Source organism: Apus apus, chromosome 14 (genome assembly GCF_020740795.1).
Source record: "Apus apus isolate bApuApu2 chromosome 14, bApuApu2.pri.cur, whole genome shotgun sequence".
Classification (NCBI taxonomy): domain Eukaryota; kingdom Metazoa; phylum Chordata; class Aves; order Apodiformes; family Apodidae; genus Apus; species Apus apus.
This window is the reverse complement of record NC_067295.1, coordinates 9722325-9738302: the sequence shown is the minus strand read 5'-3', so window position 1 is coordinate 9738302 and position 15978 is coordinate 9722325. Positions and strand designations below refer to the sequence as shown.

At 41.4% G+C, this 15978-nt stretch overlaps 2 protein-coding genes across 2 annotated transcripts; both read left to right on the top strand.

The window, feature by feature from the left end:
* Window positions 1-5258: 5258 nt before the first annotated feature.
* Window positions 5259-11007, top strand: RSL1D1 (ribosomal L1 domain containing 1). Its single transcript, XM_051632496.1, has 9 exons — window positions 5259-5336; window positions 5416-5555; window positions 6310-6448; window positions 7062-7210; window positions 7361-7462; window positions 8076-8169; window positions 8257-8385; window positions 9094-9300; window positions 10477-11007. Exons 1-9 carry the CDS (start codon window positions 5301-5303, stop codon window positions 10819-10821), a joined length of 1341 nt encoding a protein of 446 aa, XP_051488456.1. The 5' UTR covers window positions 5259-5300; the 3' UTR covers window positions 10822-11007.
* Window positions 11008-14602: 3595 nt separating this feature from the next.
* Window positions 14603-15004, top strand: LOC127390635 (transmembrane protein 238-like). The gene has a single exon (XM_051632467.1). It carries the CDS (start codon window positions 14603-14605, stop codon window positions 15002-15004), a length of 402 nt encoding a protein of 133 aa, XP_051488427.1.
* The last annotated feature ends 974 nt before the right edge of the window (window positions 15005-15978 follow it).

Genomic DNA, 15978 nt, shown 5'->3' with positions numbered 1-15978 from the left:
TCTCTGGGCTTTTTTTTTTTTTTTTGTAAATCAGAGTTTAAAAGTAACTTTTTTGTTTCCCTACCAAGTGAACAAAACTCATAGTTCCTTGGATCTTAAACTAATTAAGAAATTATAAGCCAAGAAAACTTACTGTCTTGTTCATGTTATAGATTGATTTAAGATTTCCACATATCTGATTGCTTTCTTGAAATAAGCTCATGGATTTGAAATTTGCTAAGACCATTATTGGGAACAGTTAAGATTCCTAAATGGTTAAAACTTATACACCTTTTTTTTTTTTTTTAAGTATTGAAATGTATCTCAAGACTACATGATGCTCTAGCAGAATTTTTCAATAGAATTTAGGGATTCTAAGACTTCATTAATTTGAGGACCGAGTATTTATTATAAGCTGAAAAATCATCTGGTGGGTTGAAATACCAAGTACGTAGAAAGTCTGAGCATGGCCATTACTCATCCTGTCTATTGCATTTGATTTCTCATTTCCATAAATCCAGTTAACACCACCTTGTGTAAAGGGAGGCTAAATTACTTCAAGTTCACTAACAGAATCTACATTATGCAATTAAAGACACAATTTATTTACAGATAAATTAAAGACCTATAAGGAGGTTTTTATTTGGGTACTAAATATTTGCATTTGGTAACCAACAGAAAAATGTAAGGCATAAATCTACACAAATTGGCTGCGTTTTGGGTAGAAGAGCTGAAAGTACATTAAATTTGAGTGGTCCTCATATTGCATATTGGCTGTTTCATCTCCATTCTACATTTTGTAGTCTCATTTTTACTACTGCTGAGGACAGCTAAATCTAGATGAAAGAAGAAAAAAAGATGATGTGGCTTTGTTTGAAATAAATACTATTTGCCGATTCACTGATGTAATAAACTTTTTTAAATTATCATTTTGAATACTTCCTTTTGTGAAAACACGTGGTATGCTGCTTTGAAGATGAAAAAAAAAAAAGGAGCTGCGCAACCACAACAGCTGAAGGAAAAACCCAAAACCTGCAACGTAAATAGAAGTTGGATGGAAGCTACAGGAACCCTGGGAGTGCTGGCAGAGTGTTCCTGGCACCTGGAATGGATGTAACACACCAGCAAAACTGTGACCATGTTTCTGTAGAAAGGGAGGGGTTCTTTTCCCCCCAGTATAGTGACATTTACAGCAGTCTGTATGTGCAGTGTGGTACTGATGAGGATCACACCTGTTCTCCCCGATTGTTGGCCAAAGTCTAGTGTAGATATGGCTTAAGTGTATAGCCATGATGTAACTTATAAAAACATAAATTACAATGCTATACAGTGAGACCCTGTATGTCCTTGAAGTGAAAGCCTTGGTATATGTAACAATATTAAATGTAAAAAAAAAAAATCCAAAACAAACAAGAAATGTGCAGCTGTACTGATTATTTTGCAACAGGAAAACAGTTACTTGTTTCTGCAAGTTCCAAGAAGTGAAGCACACTAAATGAGGAATGGGCACATCAGTCAGTTGGCCAACATTGCCATCAACTACCTATTTGAAACCATTCCAGCTACCTTGGTCATCCTTGCAAACAATTGGGAACTGATACGTTAACAGGATTGCACTGGTTTCCTGAGACATTTATTCTGGTAGTAAATTGTATTCCTGAACAACAAGCTATTGATGATGGTGTAGTTGTGTTGTAAGAAAAAATGGCTGCTTTAAGGAGGTTTATCCACGGGGATATTTGCTGGTCATTAATTTTGTGCCCCTCTACAGATTTTTGTTTCAGGGGCGTAAAAAGCCCAGCAAAAATTGCTCAATGAAGAATCTCTGGTTTAGACTACTTATGGCACCAGCTCATACATCAAAAAACTATGTTAATTATGAGAAATGTGTTTTTATAAGTGTTTATAACTGACTACCTAAGAAAAAAAAAAAAGATTGTTTCAATGTCCCAAATATTTGATTCTGTATTACTCTGGCTTTTTGGTTCCTAATGCAGACTGTTTAAAAATTGATGTTAAAGCAGATGAAATGTACTCCAGACAAGACTGTTTCTTCCTGAACTGATACTTAAAGGCTCTTACTAATTCTGCTGTTTTTGTATACGCTGTAGAGGATTTGGTAAAGAAAAATATACCAACAAAACTGGAGTTAATACTGAAGATTTTATATTGTGAACCTGTTTCTTTCCTTGTGTTTAACACGCTATAAACCTGACAAAGTATTTTTATCCTCTGAACTAATGCTAGAAAGGAGTCTAGTCTTAATATAAAATGGAAATTTATGCTAACAAACCCAAAATCCTCTGTGTATATATAACTTCCAATAATACATATCCTTTCATTGGCTTCCCAAAAAGTCTCAACTTCTAATATAAACTGGATTTTTCTACATCTTCCCTCAGTTACATACACCTAAAAAAAGTCCACATATTTCTTACTAAGAGTAGTAAGAGATATTAAAGACTAACTGTTGGATGAAAAAAGGTACTTGAGGCCGTGTTCTGTCACCTGTTCAGCCTGTAGAACTGATGATAGGCAAAGGATTACAACAAGAAAACTTTGCAGCTTGTGTCACAAAGACAGGTGCCCCTGTTATTCTGATAAAACAGTCTTTGAATAAGTGAGTAACTTGCACTGTGAGCATCCCTCTATCTAACAGTTAATCATATTATAGCTAGAGGATAAACTAGGATTGCAAAAGATCACAATCTAAAGAAAATAATGCTTGAACTCCAGATCTAGCATGAAAATTCTCTTCTGAGATCTCTTTTGTAAGGGACTTATTAATCCTGGTTTAATTTCTGCATATTCTTTGTGCTAGTTTTATTGCAAGAAGCACACTTAAAGAAACCCGAGATTTTGACATCTGTCATCAAATAATTTAAAAGGAACAGAAGCCTGATACTGGAACTTTTGGGATGCACACTAAGAATAATCTTAAACCTCGAAGACCTGTTTACTGCAGGATCAATTGCTACTTGAGAAAGTTTAAAATTAGGTATCTATAGAAACATCTTCTTAAACAAGTAATGAGGTAGAATGGCTTCCAATTATGTAATTTTAAATCTTAGCATGTAATTAACTGTGGCAAATGGCTTGAGGAAAAATGCATACTTCCATAATGCAAGTTATATTGAGAGCTACAGCAGCATGTTTAGTGTTCAGCGATAACACTGATGAAAGTAACAAACCTGATTTCCCTCGTAAGAGTAACTTGATTTGTGAACTTGCTACACTAAAAGCACACTATTTATACTAATTACATGCTGTATTAAGCAGAAATATTCCCTATCCAGAGATTAAGTTATTTTTCCAAGACAGCTCTGTTAGCTATGTCAAAACACCTTTCAAGCGAAAATGATTCTAAGTCAATTAAAACACATCTAGTAAAACTTGCTCATGTCAGACTTAAAATGTTGCAGAAAAATGCACTTGAGTGAGACTGGTATTTGAAAAAAATTGAGTCAATAATAATAGTCCCTTTAGTTTCTTCCTATTAATGCTATCCTGACCCAGTACAGTCAGGCTTCAAACATACTGTTCAATCATACCTTACAAGAATAGCCCGGCTTATTTTCAGAGAGATGTCCCAGTCATCTGACTTCTGCTTTAGCATGTCACAATAATATGTTGAAGTTTAACTGAAACATGCCTGCTCTAAGATATGCAAAGCCAATGCATTTCTAAACTGAAATGAATATGCACCAGTTCCACACACATAATAAATGTTTTGGCATATGACGATCAGTGGCAGCCTCAACTGTAGGGACCTGGAAATAGTGTAGTTCAAGATCCTGAGATGTGTGAGGAAAATGAGTAGCAGAGTACAGCCCATGGACTTCAGGAGAAAGACTGGCTTATTTGGAGAACTGGTAGGCAGGATCCCACAGGAGGCAGCTCTGAAGGGCAAAGCTCAGGAAAGCTGGCAGCAGTTCTTTTAAGGACAACCTCCTGTGATCATAAAAATAGTCCCTCCTGATGCTCAGGAAAAAAAGCTGAGAGCTGGCTGAAAGGAAATTGAGGGAGGGTCCTAATGACTGAAAACACAAATGTTTCCCCATCTTCCGAAAACACCTATCTGGGGGCCACAAACTGTCATGCTCACTTGGTCCTTAGGAAAATCATCTGGAACAATTCTTCTTGGAACAATTGTTATTTTGGGCACATGAAGGAGGTGGTTTTAAACAAGGATGGATTAACCAACTGTAAATCATCCTGACCAACCTAATTACTTTACATGACAATATGAGATTTGCAGATGAGGAGAAAGGAGTGAATGGCATTCACCTTAACTTTGGCACAGCTTTCAAGTATTCCACGATCTTCTTGTATCCTAAACATTATGGTTTGGCTGGGTGTCCAACTGGGTGGCTAACAACTGGTTGGACAACGGGGTTCTAAGGGCAGAGATAATGGCTTGTACTCCACCTGCAGGGCAATAACAAATGGAGAATTGCTGGGATTTATCCTAGGACATGTTCTATTTAATAACTTTTAACAGTGACCTGAACCATGGTCACATCACATTTGCTGATACCATCAAGCTCAGGGACCAATCAATACCTTGAGGCCAGGGTTTATGTATTGATGGACCTAGACAGGCTGGAGGGATTAGGCAACACAAACCTTCTGATATTCAACAAAGGCAAATGCAAACCTTTGTTTGGGAAGGAGTAGGCCCTTGCAACAATGGCTGGGGAATGACTGGCTGCTGAGCAGCTCTGCTGAAAAGGACCCGAGGTCCAGCAAGCTAAACACGAGCCACCTAAACATGTTCCCTGGAGGCAAAGGTGGCCAGCAGCATCCTGGCTTGGAGCAGTACAGCAGCATCAACAGATTACAGCGAGGATGACAAAAACTTAGTTTTCCCTATGAGGACACTTGGACACAGGCACAGGCTGCCCAGACAGGGAGAGCAGTCTCGCTCTCGGGAGGCTGTGAAGCCCCGACTGGATACAGCCCTAAGCACCCTGGTCTGACCTGCGGCTGGCCCCGCTGCTGCAGCAGGCGGCACCGAAGGCCTGCGGAGCTCCCTCCTCAGCTCAGCTGGGCCGTGAACCTGAGGCTCCTCCCGAGGGCAGCGCGGCCTCTGGGGCACGGCTGCCCCCTGAGGGAGCGATGACCCCTGCGGGCACCGCGCCGCTCGGAGCCGTGGCCGCGCACCGCACCGCACCCGCGCCCGGTGCGCAGGGGCCGCCTGAGGCCGCGGAGGGGCCGGGACAGGCCGCGGAGGGGCCGGGACTGGCCCCGGGGCCCCGCCCCGCCCCGCCGGAAGGCGCCGCGTGCGCAGGCGCGGGGGCTGCACGTGGCGCGGCGGGGCCATGGCGGGCGGGCCGGAGCGGCTGGATCGCGCCCAGGTACTGCGGGAAGGGGCCGGGAGCGCGGCCGGGCTGGACCTTAACTAACTCCGGCTGTGCCGGTGTCGTGCCGTTGCAGGTGAAGAAGGCGGTGGAGGCTCTCCTGGCTTTCTCCAGAAGCAAGGCCAAGGGAAACGCGCTGCTTCTCAACGAGACCGAGAACGTCCACCTCCTGCTGACGGTCTGGAAGGTCCCGCGGGTGGCACAGGTTATAAAAATGTAAGAAATTCACCCTCGCCAGGGTAGTTGCAGGGGTCCCTGGGTCCTTTAGCTTGGAAAAGAGCACTGTGCTGATTCTGAGGGATTTGAAGGGATTTTACCGCCACCGTCCCGTCCTGGCCCGTCCCGCGCCGTGAGCCCGAAGTGCCGGGGGGGCCCGCTGCTCTGCCCGGGTCTGGGGTCCCTGGAAGCTGGGCTGTGCCCCTTCATGCACACACAGCGTTACGTTGGGTTTGTGGGTTGCCGGTTACAAGGTACGTGCTTTACAATCTTCTAGCTCGCGAAAATAAATCAAATCTCTTCTTTGTGTTAACTCGCCACAAAATCATCTCATCTTTCTTGTGGTACCCAAAAGCGAATATAAATTTCAAGTTTTATTTTTCAAGTGTAGCCGTACTGTATTGAGGCCGTGTACATCCATTTATCTGGGCCCCAGTAAAGAGTTGTCTAATGACTGGATGCAGCCATGGTGTGTAGAGAGGAGAGAGGGTGCTTCTCCTCCCAGGACCTGTGTGCTGACTGCTCCTGGCAGGACAGATGGGTTCAGTGGTGTGCTTGGAGCCATGGTGTCCATTTACAGTCCTGTGTGTGGTGACACCAAGGATGTTTAGTAGTTAGTAAAGAACAGGCTCTAGATGCATAGCTTCCCTGCAGTATTTGTTAGGAGGTCTCTGCAGACAGTGTAGACCTTGTTCTGGAACAAAATCCTTTCATCTCTTAGACATTCCCTGTCCATCTCATACTCTCATTGTAGCCCACTGCCCCATGGCATTCGACCAGAAACAGCTGAGGTTTGCCTGTTCACAAAGGATGAACCAAATTTATCTGCAGAACAGACTGAAAAGCTGTACAAGAAGCTTTTAATCCAGAACGGGATCAGAAGTGTAAGCCAGGTAAGAGACACATGGTGTTGTGGTTCAGTCCTGTCATTTCTTTTATCTTGTACCAATGAAAAGGGAAAGCAGTTGTTTTCTGCTGTTTAATATTCTAATCTCAGTGATTCTGAGTTAATGAACTCTGCTAAGATTTTTCTGACTATTCAAACTGTAGTTTTTCTAAGCTTCAAAGTTTACTCAGAATAATTTCTGTAATTCGAAACAATCTTTAGCATTCAGATGTAATTTCTAGACAAATGCTCAATATTCTGTGTAAGCAACTGGAAAAATACAGCATGTAAAATAATATTAGAGGTTGTTTGAAGCTGGATTGGATTGTTTACTGGCAGTAAAACTGGGAAATACTTTTTATTTTTGTATTTAACCTTGATTTAGATTTTCCCATGTACTCCAGTTCTGTTTGTTGATTTGCAGTTACATGCAGATCCATATTGTATGATTGTTGGATTCTTAAAAAGTATTGTATCCTTTTCCTATCTACTGTCTTCAGCATTCTAAAATAATGCACCATGATAGACTGTCAGTTATGCAAGTTAATTTTGTGCAGTTCTGAGAAGTATTCTGGGCTGTGTTTTCAGTGGTGGGGACTAAATTGTTACCTGCATTGCAGATCATCTCCTACAAAACTCTCAAAAAAGAGTATAAACTATTTGAAGCAAAGCGTCGCCTGCTGAACAGATTCGATCTTTTTCTGTCTGATGAGCGAATTAGAAGGCTCTTGCCCTCACATCTAGGAAAACACTTCTATGAAAGGAAAAAGTAGGTCTTTAAATTCTACCTATCCATTTTGTATTATCTTTTTTAAGGTTAGATTATTTTTAGTAAAGTGTTGCTTGGGTTGGGGGGGTTGTTTGGTTTGGTTGGTGGTTTTGAAATGTTTTTCTTTAATCCCCCCCCTTCCTTTGTTAGGGTACCTTTATCTGTAAACTTGAAAGCCAAAAATCTTGCTAAGGAACTGCAAAAACATATCCAGGGGACTACACTCCCAGTTACCAACAAAGGATGCTGTTAGTAAGTATAAGTAGATTCATACTTCACCTGAAGGGTGGTTGTACCTTAACTGTAGGAATTTTAAGTGAGTTATTTTTATTCCATTAATATGTGAATAAAAGAGGTTAAGGATCACCATTCCAGATATGGGCCATTTTGAACCTTAACCTGTATGAAGAAATCAGTATTTCTACTGAATAAGAAGTTTACAGTAAAGTTATTTATTGTCTCTTTTTCATTATACCTAAGGAATTTCTGGGCAACTGTCACTATCACACAGCACATACAATCTTAGAAAAATACTACTGTTAAATTACATAAAAACTACTTCCAGAATATTCTATTCTTGTCATTCTTTTCATGCATTGTGCATCTAAAAGGATCTAAATTGGTAATATGCTGGTAATATAAGGCAGAAATTGCATATCCAAATGCAGAAGGGTTAATACAGGTAAATCTATTCTGACTGTTACTACAAGAGACTTCTGCAGCACCCAGCAGTTGCAGTAGCAACTTTATGAAGGTTAAGATAATTGCCCATAAGTGGGCTTTTTAAATTTCTGGGTATGCCTAAGAACAAGTAACTTGAACTATGTTTATTTGCCCCCATATCAATATTACTTTTTGCTTTCAGTACAGCACGTATAGGTCACACTGGAATGAAAGCTGATGAGATACTAGATAATATCATTGCAGCAACTGAGGTGATTGCTGAGAAGTTACCAAAGGTACTGCTGCTTCATTGATTTAAAGCCAAGTTGGTTCATAATTCAGCCTTGTTATTTTTACATAATATACTGGTTTTGTTGTTGCAGAATTGGAAGAATGTAAAAATTCTTCACCTCAAAACACTGAAATCAGTTGCTCTTCCAATTTTTACTGCAAATATCTCCAACTTGGATGAGCTTGACAGCCAGCCATCTCTCAAAAAAAAGGAAGTAAAGGTAAGAAAAAAATTCTTCAGATTTTCCATAAAAGCTATTGGAACAACTAGTTCTTTGGTTTCCTTTTATGCATTATAGAGTTTAAACACTTTAGCAATTGATTCCAGGCATTTATGGCTACAAATGGGTCAGGTGCTCCTGACTCTGAGTACATTAAATACTCGCTAATCTGAATGAAATAATGCAAACTCCTTCATAGGTTATAAAGCAGATTGAAAATAAGTTAGTTAAGCATTTCTAGTCCTAAACTGTAGGAACCTGAGATTCATTCATGGGACTTTTCCTTCTACTGTTTATTCATATTTTTCTCCTGAAAAGACATTCATTAAGATATACATGCATTCAGACTGTGCATCCATTATTTGTTGGATAATCAGTGGCATGTGAATAAATCACAAGCTCATATATTTGTGTATATGGGGGGCTCACCTACATTATAAAAAAAAAAATATTAGCAATTCTTTTGTACTGAGTTCTGCTCATGTTCTTATGTCTAAAACAAACATAGCATTCACCTTCAAAGACTGTAATCGTGACATTGTTATAGTTTACTTTTGAGCTATTTATAATAAGCTTTTGAAAGTAATGCCATATTTTGCATATGATTGACCAGTTCAGGTCTATTGAACAACAATATTTAAGTTAGCTTTGTTAGACTGTCTTATTTTTACCCATATTTGTCTGAGATGTACTTCCAATTAATTTTAGAAGGTAAAACCCAAGAAACCAAAGAAGGCAGCTAAAAAACTGAAATCAAGTGAAGTAACTTCGACAAGTGAAATTAATGCTGCTGCTGCTACCCAGGAGCTTGCAATAGAAGAAAAAGTAGTAGTCAATGAACCAGGTGATCATGATGATGATGAAGAAATTCCACAACTGGTGCCTTTGGAAATGACCAGCTTAGCTGAGCTGAAGGTAATTGTTTAATAAAATTGAGAAACTCAGGTTTCAGTTAAAAAGGATTTTGAACTATTTTAAGTCTTTCACTTAGGGAACAGTGTGTTAACAGTGAATTTTTTGTGAATGTATCATGAAAGCAAGTGTTGAATGTATGCAGGAGGGATGCCTGAGGGAGGTGGTTTGTTTGGGTTTTTTGTTGGTTTTGAGGGTTTTTAAATTTTTTAGTTAAGCCCTCTTACAGACAAAGGGAGCCAACAGTTATTGTCATTTTCCGTATTTTCCTGAATAGCAGCAATCTTGTCTAGGTCAAGTAACAAGCCTGAAGTCAGAAGAAAGGGAGTGCAAGACTTGAGGGAAAAAAAACATTGTCTAGAATAGTAATAAGCAACATTAACAATCACATAATATAAATTGAGAGCTAGCAGCTTGTATTAAATACTGTGTGGACTTATTGTCGCCAGTATTGGAGGTGATGTGGATCATGTCATTAACATGTCTGCAAAACAACCAGACTGATAATACTCATGTTTAGCCAATACCTATCTGGATTAATAAAACAGTAACACTTATAAATTCAACTTGGTTATACTGCATTCATGATTGAAGCATATCCTTAAAATCTAATGATGTATCTTTTCAGGGATGTCCAACTAGAACCGTCGTATGTAGGCCAACCAAAAAAATGCGTATTATGCTGCAAGCTGCTCTCATGCAACAGGTCTAGATTAGCTCATGTGATGTTGCCAGAGACCTGGTATAGATACAGCTAGAGGTGGGTTGTATGAATTGTTCTGATGACAAAAGCCTTCTTTCATGAGAGCCATTTAGGAATATGTGATAAACTCTAGAGAATATTAGGCCTAGTTCACAGTCAGTTTGAGAGGCAAGAAGAGGACTGTGATTTAAAGCTCTGCCAGCAGAGGTCAGTGACTTGACTCTCCAGGAGCATCCTTGCACCATTAAATCTGTTCACTTTCTTACTATTTTATTACTTCCTTATTTTAATGATAACAGTTCTGTGCTTAATCCTCTTGTTCTAGACTGAAATGTGAATAGATTATTTGGGCTAGGGCAAAGTTCAATCAATATAAAGCATTTGTCATTTATAATGGTTTTCATTGATCCTCTTGAAGAACAGTAAAGATGTTTCCTAGGTGGAAGAGTAATTTTTTGTGTGTGTCTTAAATACAGAAAATTGCACCAACTCCAGAAAAAGGTGACAAACTGGGCAAGAAAAGTAAAACACCCCTTGGCAAGAGAAAGAAACAAGCTCCAGCTGTGGAGACTCCAAAACATAACAAAAAAGTTAAAGAAGAGTGTGCAGACTTGCAGGCATCACCAAAACAGAAAGAAGCCCAGCATCTCGGCACGCCAAAAGCAGCAATGAAAGAAAAAGAGATGAAAAAGACTCCCAAAAAGCCTGAAGCAAAGTCTTTTGCAACACCCAAAGCTGGCAAATCGATACAGTCAGCGAAGAAGTCTCCAAAAACGCCAAAACCAACACCCAAGAAAGTGCGCAGGCCGCAGTCAGCGTGAACGTTGTCTGTTGTAACATGTTTTATATAGTCATTCAAGGTTTATTTTTTAGTAAAAAATATATTGATGAACTAAAATACCTTAAGAAAATCTAATCTTAAAGAGTCTTTTTCACTGAGACCTGTAATGATTCATTTGTGTTCCCTTCTAAATAACAAGCTGGAACAAATAAACTCAGGATCTTCATTGGCTGTTTCCTACATTTTATCTTTCCTGGCCCAAACTAAAACCACTCTAGTTCTTTAAGTGCCAAAGGGCAGGGAGTGAACTATTCCAAACAAAAACAAGGAGTGAAATACTGCATAAATTACATTTTCCCAAAGCAAGGCTTAGCACTGGAACAGGCAAGGGCTGAAGCAAGAAGCATGTGTGCTAAAAGCAGCAATCTATTCAATGTGATTTGAAATGTAAAATAGCTGCTACCATTTTTTTTCTTAAATTGTTGAGTATAATGGAAACAGGGTGACACATGTCAATCTTATTTTAGATATTTAAGTTAGTAGCCTGATAACAAGCTAAATAATGTATTTTTACCTAGAGTATTTGTTTAAAAAAAAAAAAAAAGGACAATTTTACTTTTATCACTGTATGCTTTGCCCTACCTTAGGATATCAAGCAAAATCTTACCTTCATTTTTGGGTCTTGTTTCTGCTACCAGAACAATTGAGGGTATCCCTGCATGCTTGTAATACTGTTGCGTCTTCCACCTGAAAAACAGAAAGGCTGTATGAATTTGGGATGTGCCAGCTAAGTGAACCAGTCCTATAAAGGTATAAATAACATATACTGCAGAACTGAAAGGTTATATATTTGAAATCCTACAGAATAACCAAATTGTTGCTCTCTGATTACTTCACATCCATCTCAGAGTAAGAATACATGGCAGGTTATTAGCTATATTGTACTCAAATCCAAGTAAGAAATAAAATCATAAAGAGATTATGTAATCAGCCTAATTGGTGGAGTTCAAAAAAACAATCCCATCTCCTGCTTTGAACAATCAATAGATTTGCTACCTAGAAGGTAACTGAATGCTTAATAAAAAGTGAAAAAAGAAACACTAAAAAATATTAAAATATTGCTTGATCCATTATGTCAACTTCCTGTAACTCATTATATCTTGTTCTCACCTATCACACTTTTTTACACGAAGGAATAAATAAAACCTTAGCCAAAAAAAACTAGTCTGACTCAATGATCCCTGTTAACAAGAAGATCTGATCTTGTCCAAAAACAATCTTGTCTAGTCTGGGCTACAAAATAGTCTCACCTCCTTTCTGGAATTGTGGTTTTTAATCTAATCATGTTTAAATGTTCCTTAGTTTGTAGAGGTGTGGAAAACTAGGAAATTAAATCTTAACTTTTGTATCAGTAATTGACAGTGAACTGTACTAGCTTGTAGGTGCTGGAAAACTACATGCTTCACAGTGAAAATATTAACAAGTGCTGCCTTGAAATTCTGTAGCACCTTAAGCCAAACTATGTTGGGACTGCCAAGTAGTTAGTCCTGCCTCTGCTAGCAGCACTGGAATTCATACAGCTAGGTAAGACATCTCACTGATAAAGCTACAAAGCCATTAGGGAAAAAGTATATATAAAAATTACATAAGCATAGGACAGAATTTGTTCCTTTTATGTTGCACAGTATCCAGGATTCTGACAGCTAGGTAAGATGTATCACTGTATTTACATGTATGTTTGGTAGGACGAGGGTGATAACGTAATTTACACTTCCAGATTAGGCCTTAAATTCAGCATTACTGGGAAGAATAACAGCTAATAATAAAACAAGTATCTGAATACTATCAAACCAAAATCTTGGCAGGAGGGATGCAAAGAAGATAAACTTGTTCACAAACTCATTTTGAAGGAGTTAAATACATTTTGGGCCCTAGGGAGAGGCAAGTTCTGTGCACAAGGCTAGAATGCCACAGGGCTAGAACTATGACTTTAGTAGCTCTTACAAATAATCTGAGTTAAGATTATTAAAACCAGTTTCTTCTTAAAATTCCTTCACTATTTGTTACGCTATTGTATTTAGATCTGTTTTCTCACTCTCAGATTAAGCAAACATTATTTCTTTTAGGGTTGTATACAATTACTAGAATACCTACTGCTGTCAGGGTTAAGTAGGTAATCCTAAAAGTAGCTTTACTTCTAAAGGCCTATTTTGATTCTAATGGAATAAACCCCCCAAAACCAAGCAGGTATGTGAACCTCACTCCAACTTGGAAAACTGGTACATTACCTTCTTCTCTTAGACTTTTGAGAAGGACAAAAGTTAGAAGGTTATTTAACACCATAATGTGAGTCAGAAATAGAACCATAGGTGTTTTATTGAAGCTGGGTTTAAACTTTCTTATCAAGTATCTTGGGTTTTAACCATGCATAGCAGTATAGGCTTTTTGGTACTATAATTCTTCTCAACGTAGAAGTAGCATTAGTTTTCAAAGTGAAAGATACTTTATTGTTGAAGTACTTAAAATTATTTTAACATTTTTCTTTCTATGAGGATTTCAGGTTGTCATTTCCTAAGGATATCTTTTATAGAATAATGTTAGTAACAGTCACTAACAAAGTGGCTTCTCCTAGTGTTCATTCTCAACATTCAGCAGGAGTAATAGTAAGAGACCCAGGTACTATGATAGAAATAGGAGGTCTATAGTTATTATAGTAAACCAATAGCATTTAAGTCTTTGGAGGAACGGTCTTCAACAGCCATCATTCTTGGCACACTGACCTTCCCTCAATATATGGAAGCTGCACATGCTAAGAATGCTCTCAGGCCTATCTGACTTTCCATTGGCTTGATACTTCCAGTACGAGGGCCTTGTGAGTATGTGCAAGACAGCCCACAGCCAAATATATTCTTGTGTTTGAGGACTCAAGTGTTGAAAGACACGTACCAGGTTATTAACTGAAAGAAGAATGAACTGAAATACGTATCTTGCCTTTTACATAACTGTTTTACTTGCTGAGGTTTTGATCTTGCATTCAAAACTAGTTTCCTGCTTGTTAACCTGAAGTATTCTAACTACTCTCTTTAAGTCAACCTCCTCAAGCATGCAGTTAGTCTGTATGACTTAGCAGGTGCACGCTAACCCCTGCTGCCCACCAATAACCTGCCTCTGCTTCCAAGTGCAGAGGCCTACACCATGTGTGTTCATCTTAAGACCACTCTTGGAGTGCCTCCCTTCTGAGCAAACTAAGGCAAAGTCCCCACCCCCTTCACAAGGTGATCCTGCCTCAACTCAAAACGGTTCCCCAGGCCCAGCTGCACCTGCCTCAGCTCACCTGCACAATGGCAGCAGCCACCATCTGTAAGAGATGCCTTGACTCCAAAATGGTGACAGTCACTACAGGCCAATCTTTGACTCCTGCTCTTCTCTTACAAAGTGAAGCAACGCCTGGAAGTGCCAACTGCGCCAGCCGCCTCGACGAGTCAGGGGCGGGAGGACGGGGCCCGTCAGGGGAGTTCCACGCGGCTGGCAGGGAGAGGCCAGCGGCAGGAACCAGGGCTCAGCGAAGGCCTCGGGCGGCTTGAGATAAGAGGGGAGTGGTGCCCGGCCGCGCCGCTGGCACCGCGGGGCGGCTCTGGAGGCGGCGGCTCTTCCCGCCTTCGGCCCTCCCGCCTCTCGCCTCAGCGCAGCCCCCGCCAGGGGCGTGGCCTGGCGCGCAGGTGCGGCGGGGGCGTGGCCGGGGCGCCCCTCAGGTGCGGCGGCACCGCCCTCCCCTCAGGTGCGGGCGGCCCGGGCCGGCGGTGCTGCCGCCGCTCCCCGCCATGGCGGCCCCCGGCGGGCTGGGCCGCTGCGTGGCCGCCTTCTGGCTGGCCCTGGCCTTTGACGCGCTGGGCCTGGCGGTGCTGCTGGCCGGTGTGTTCGCCGACGTGTTCTTCTCCGACCTGCTTATCTACGCGGGCGGCATCGGCATCTTCCTCAGCCTCATCTGGTGGGTGTTCTGGTACGCGGGCAACCTGGAGGTGCCGCCGGAGGAGCTGCGGGACGACGTCGGGCTGACACCGCCCAAGGGCCGCGGGGACAGCACGCTGCGGGGGCTGGTGCACCGCCTCAGCCGCCGCCTCTCCTCCGCCTTCGCTGCCGCGCCGCGCTCCCGCGCTCCCGCCGACCTGGAGCTGCAGCGCGCGGCCGCCCCGCGGGGCCGCCCCGCCGACCCCGGCAGGTGAGGGAGGGAGAGACGGGACGGGCCGGGCCGGGCCGGGCCGGGGGGTCAGTGGAAGGGAAGCCTGGGGTGGAGCGGAATCTTGATTTTGTCCAGAAGCTTGAGGAAACTCTCTTACCTCAGACTCAAGTGAAAACTCGTTACGCTAAAGCGCTCACTCGTAGCTGACAGTTCTTATAACAAAAAAAAAAAAAAAAAAAAAAAAAGGGAATCTTTCTCACCGCTGGAGACCATAGAAATCGGGTAGGAGAAATGGCCCGAACGCGCCCAGGCAGCGAAGGTACTTCCTGGAGACGTCTAGGCAGGGGAGAGGCCGGCTGGAGCAAAGCAGCGGGAGGGGATGCGGTGGGCGTGCGGGGAGCTGCGGCCGGGTCTGTCGGATGGCGAGCACAGAAGCTGTGTGGTCCGGCACTGGTCCTGGCACTGGCTCCAAACGTCTGCCAGAAGTGCTGGGTAATGAAGTAGCCATTAACCACTACCCTCACCAGCTCCTGTGAGGGGAAGTTCCCTCTTCAGCAACATGAAATACTTTTTTTTTCTTGGGGAACAACAAAAAAGTTTAACTTTGGGGCAGAGTTGTAGCTAATAGTTTGAAACTCATAAAGGCAATCGATAGATTAACTACTTGTCTTGAGCCCCAGTCATCTGAAAAAGACATGCTACTGTCCAGTGTGCAAAGAATGTGTCTACATCTAACTTTGAAGCATCATTGAAGTTCATAATGATCTTCTGATGCTCCTTGAAACTGTATCTTAAAGCTACTGTCGGTTTACAGAAAAGTTCATGTAGAAACTGTATTCTGTGAAAGCTGCAGAATTTTCTTGAGAGAAAATTGTAGCAGTAGGGAGATAGAATACAGATAACTATTGCTTAATAGGGAACTTGTAGGAGGTGGAAAAGAACAGCAGCAGCACAACTTTAAAAGATTTGTTACTGATACTTTATCAATACTGGTATCTGCAATTAGAAAACAGGCTG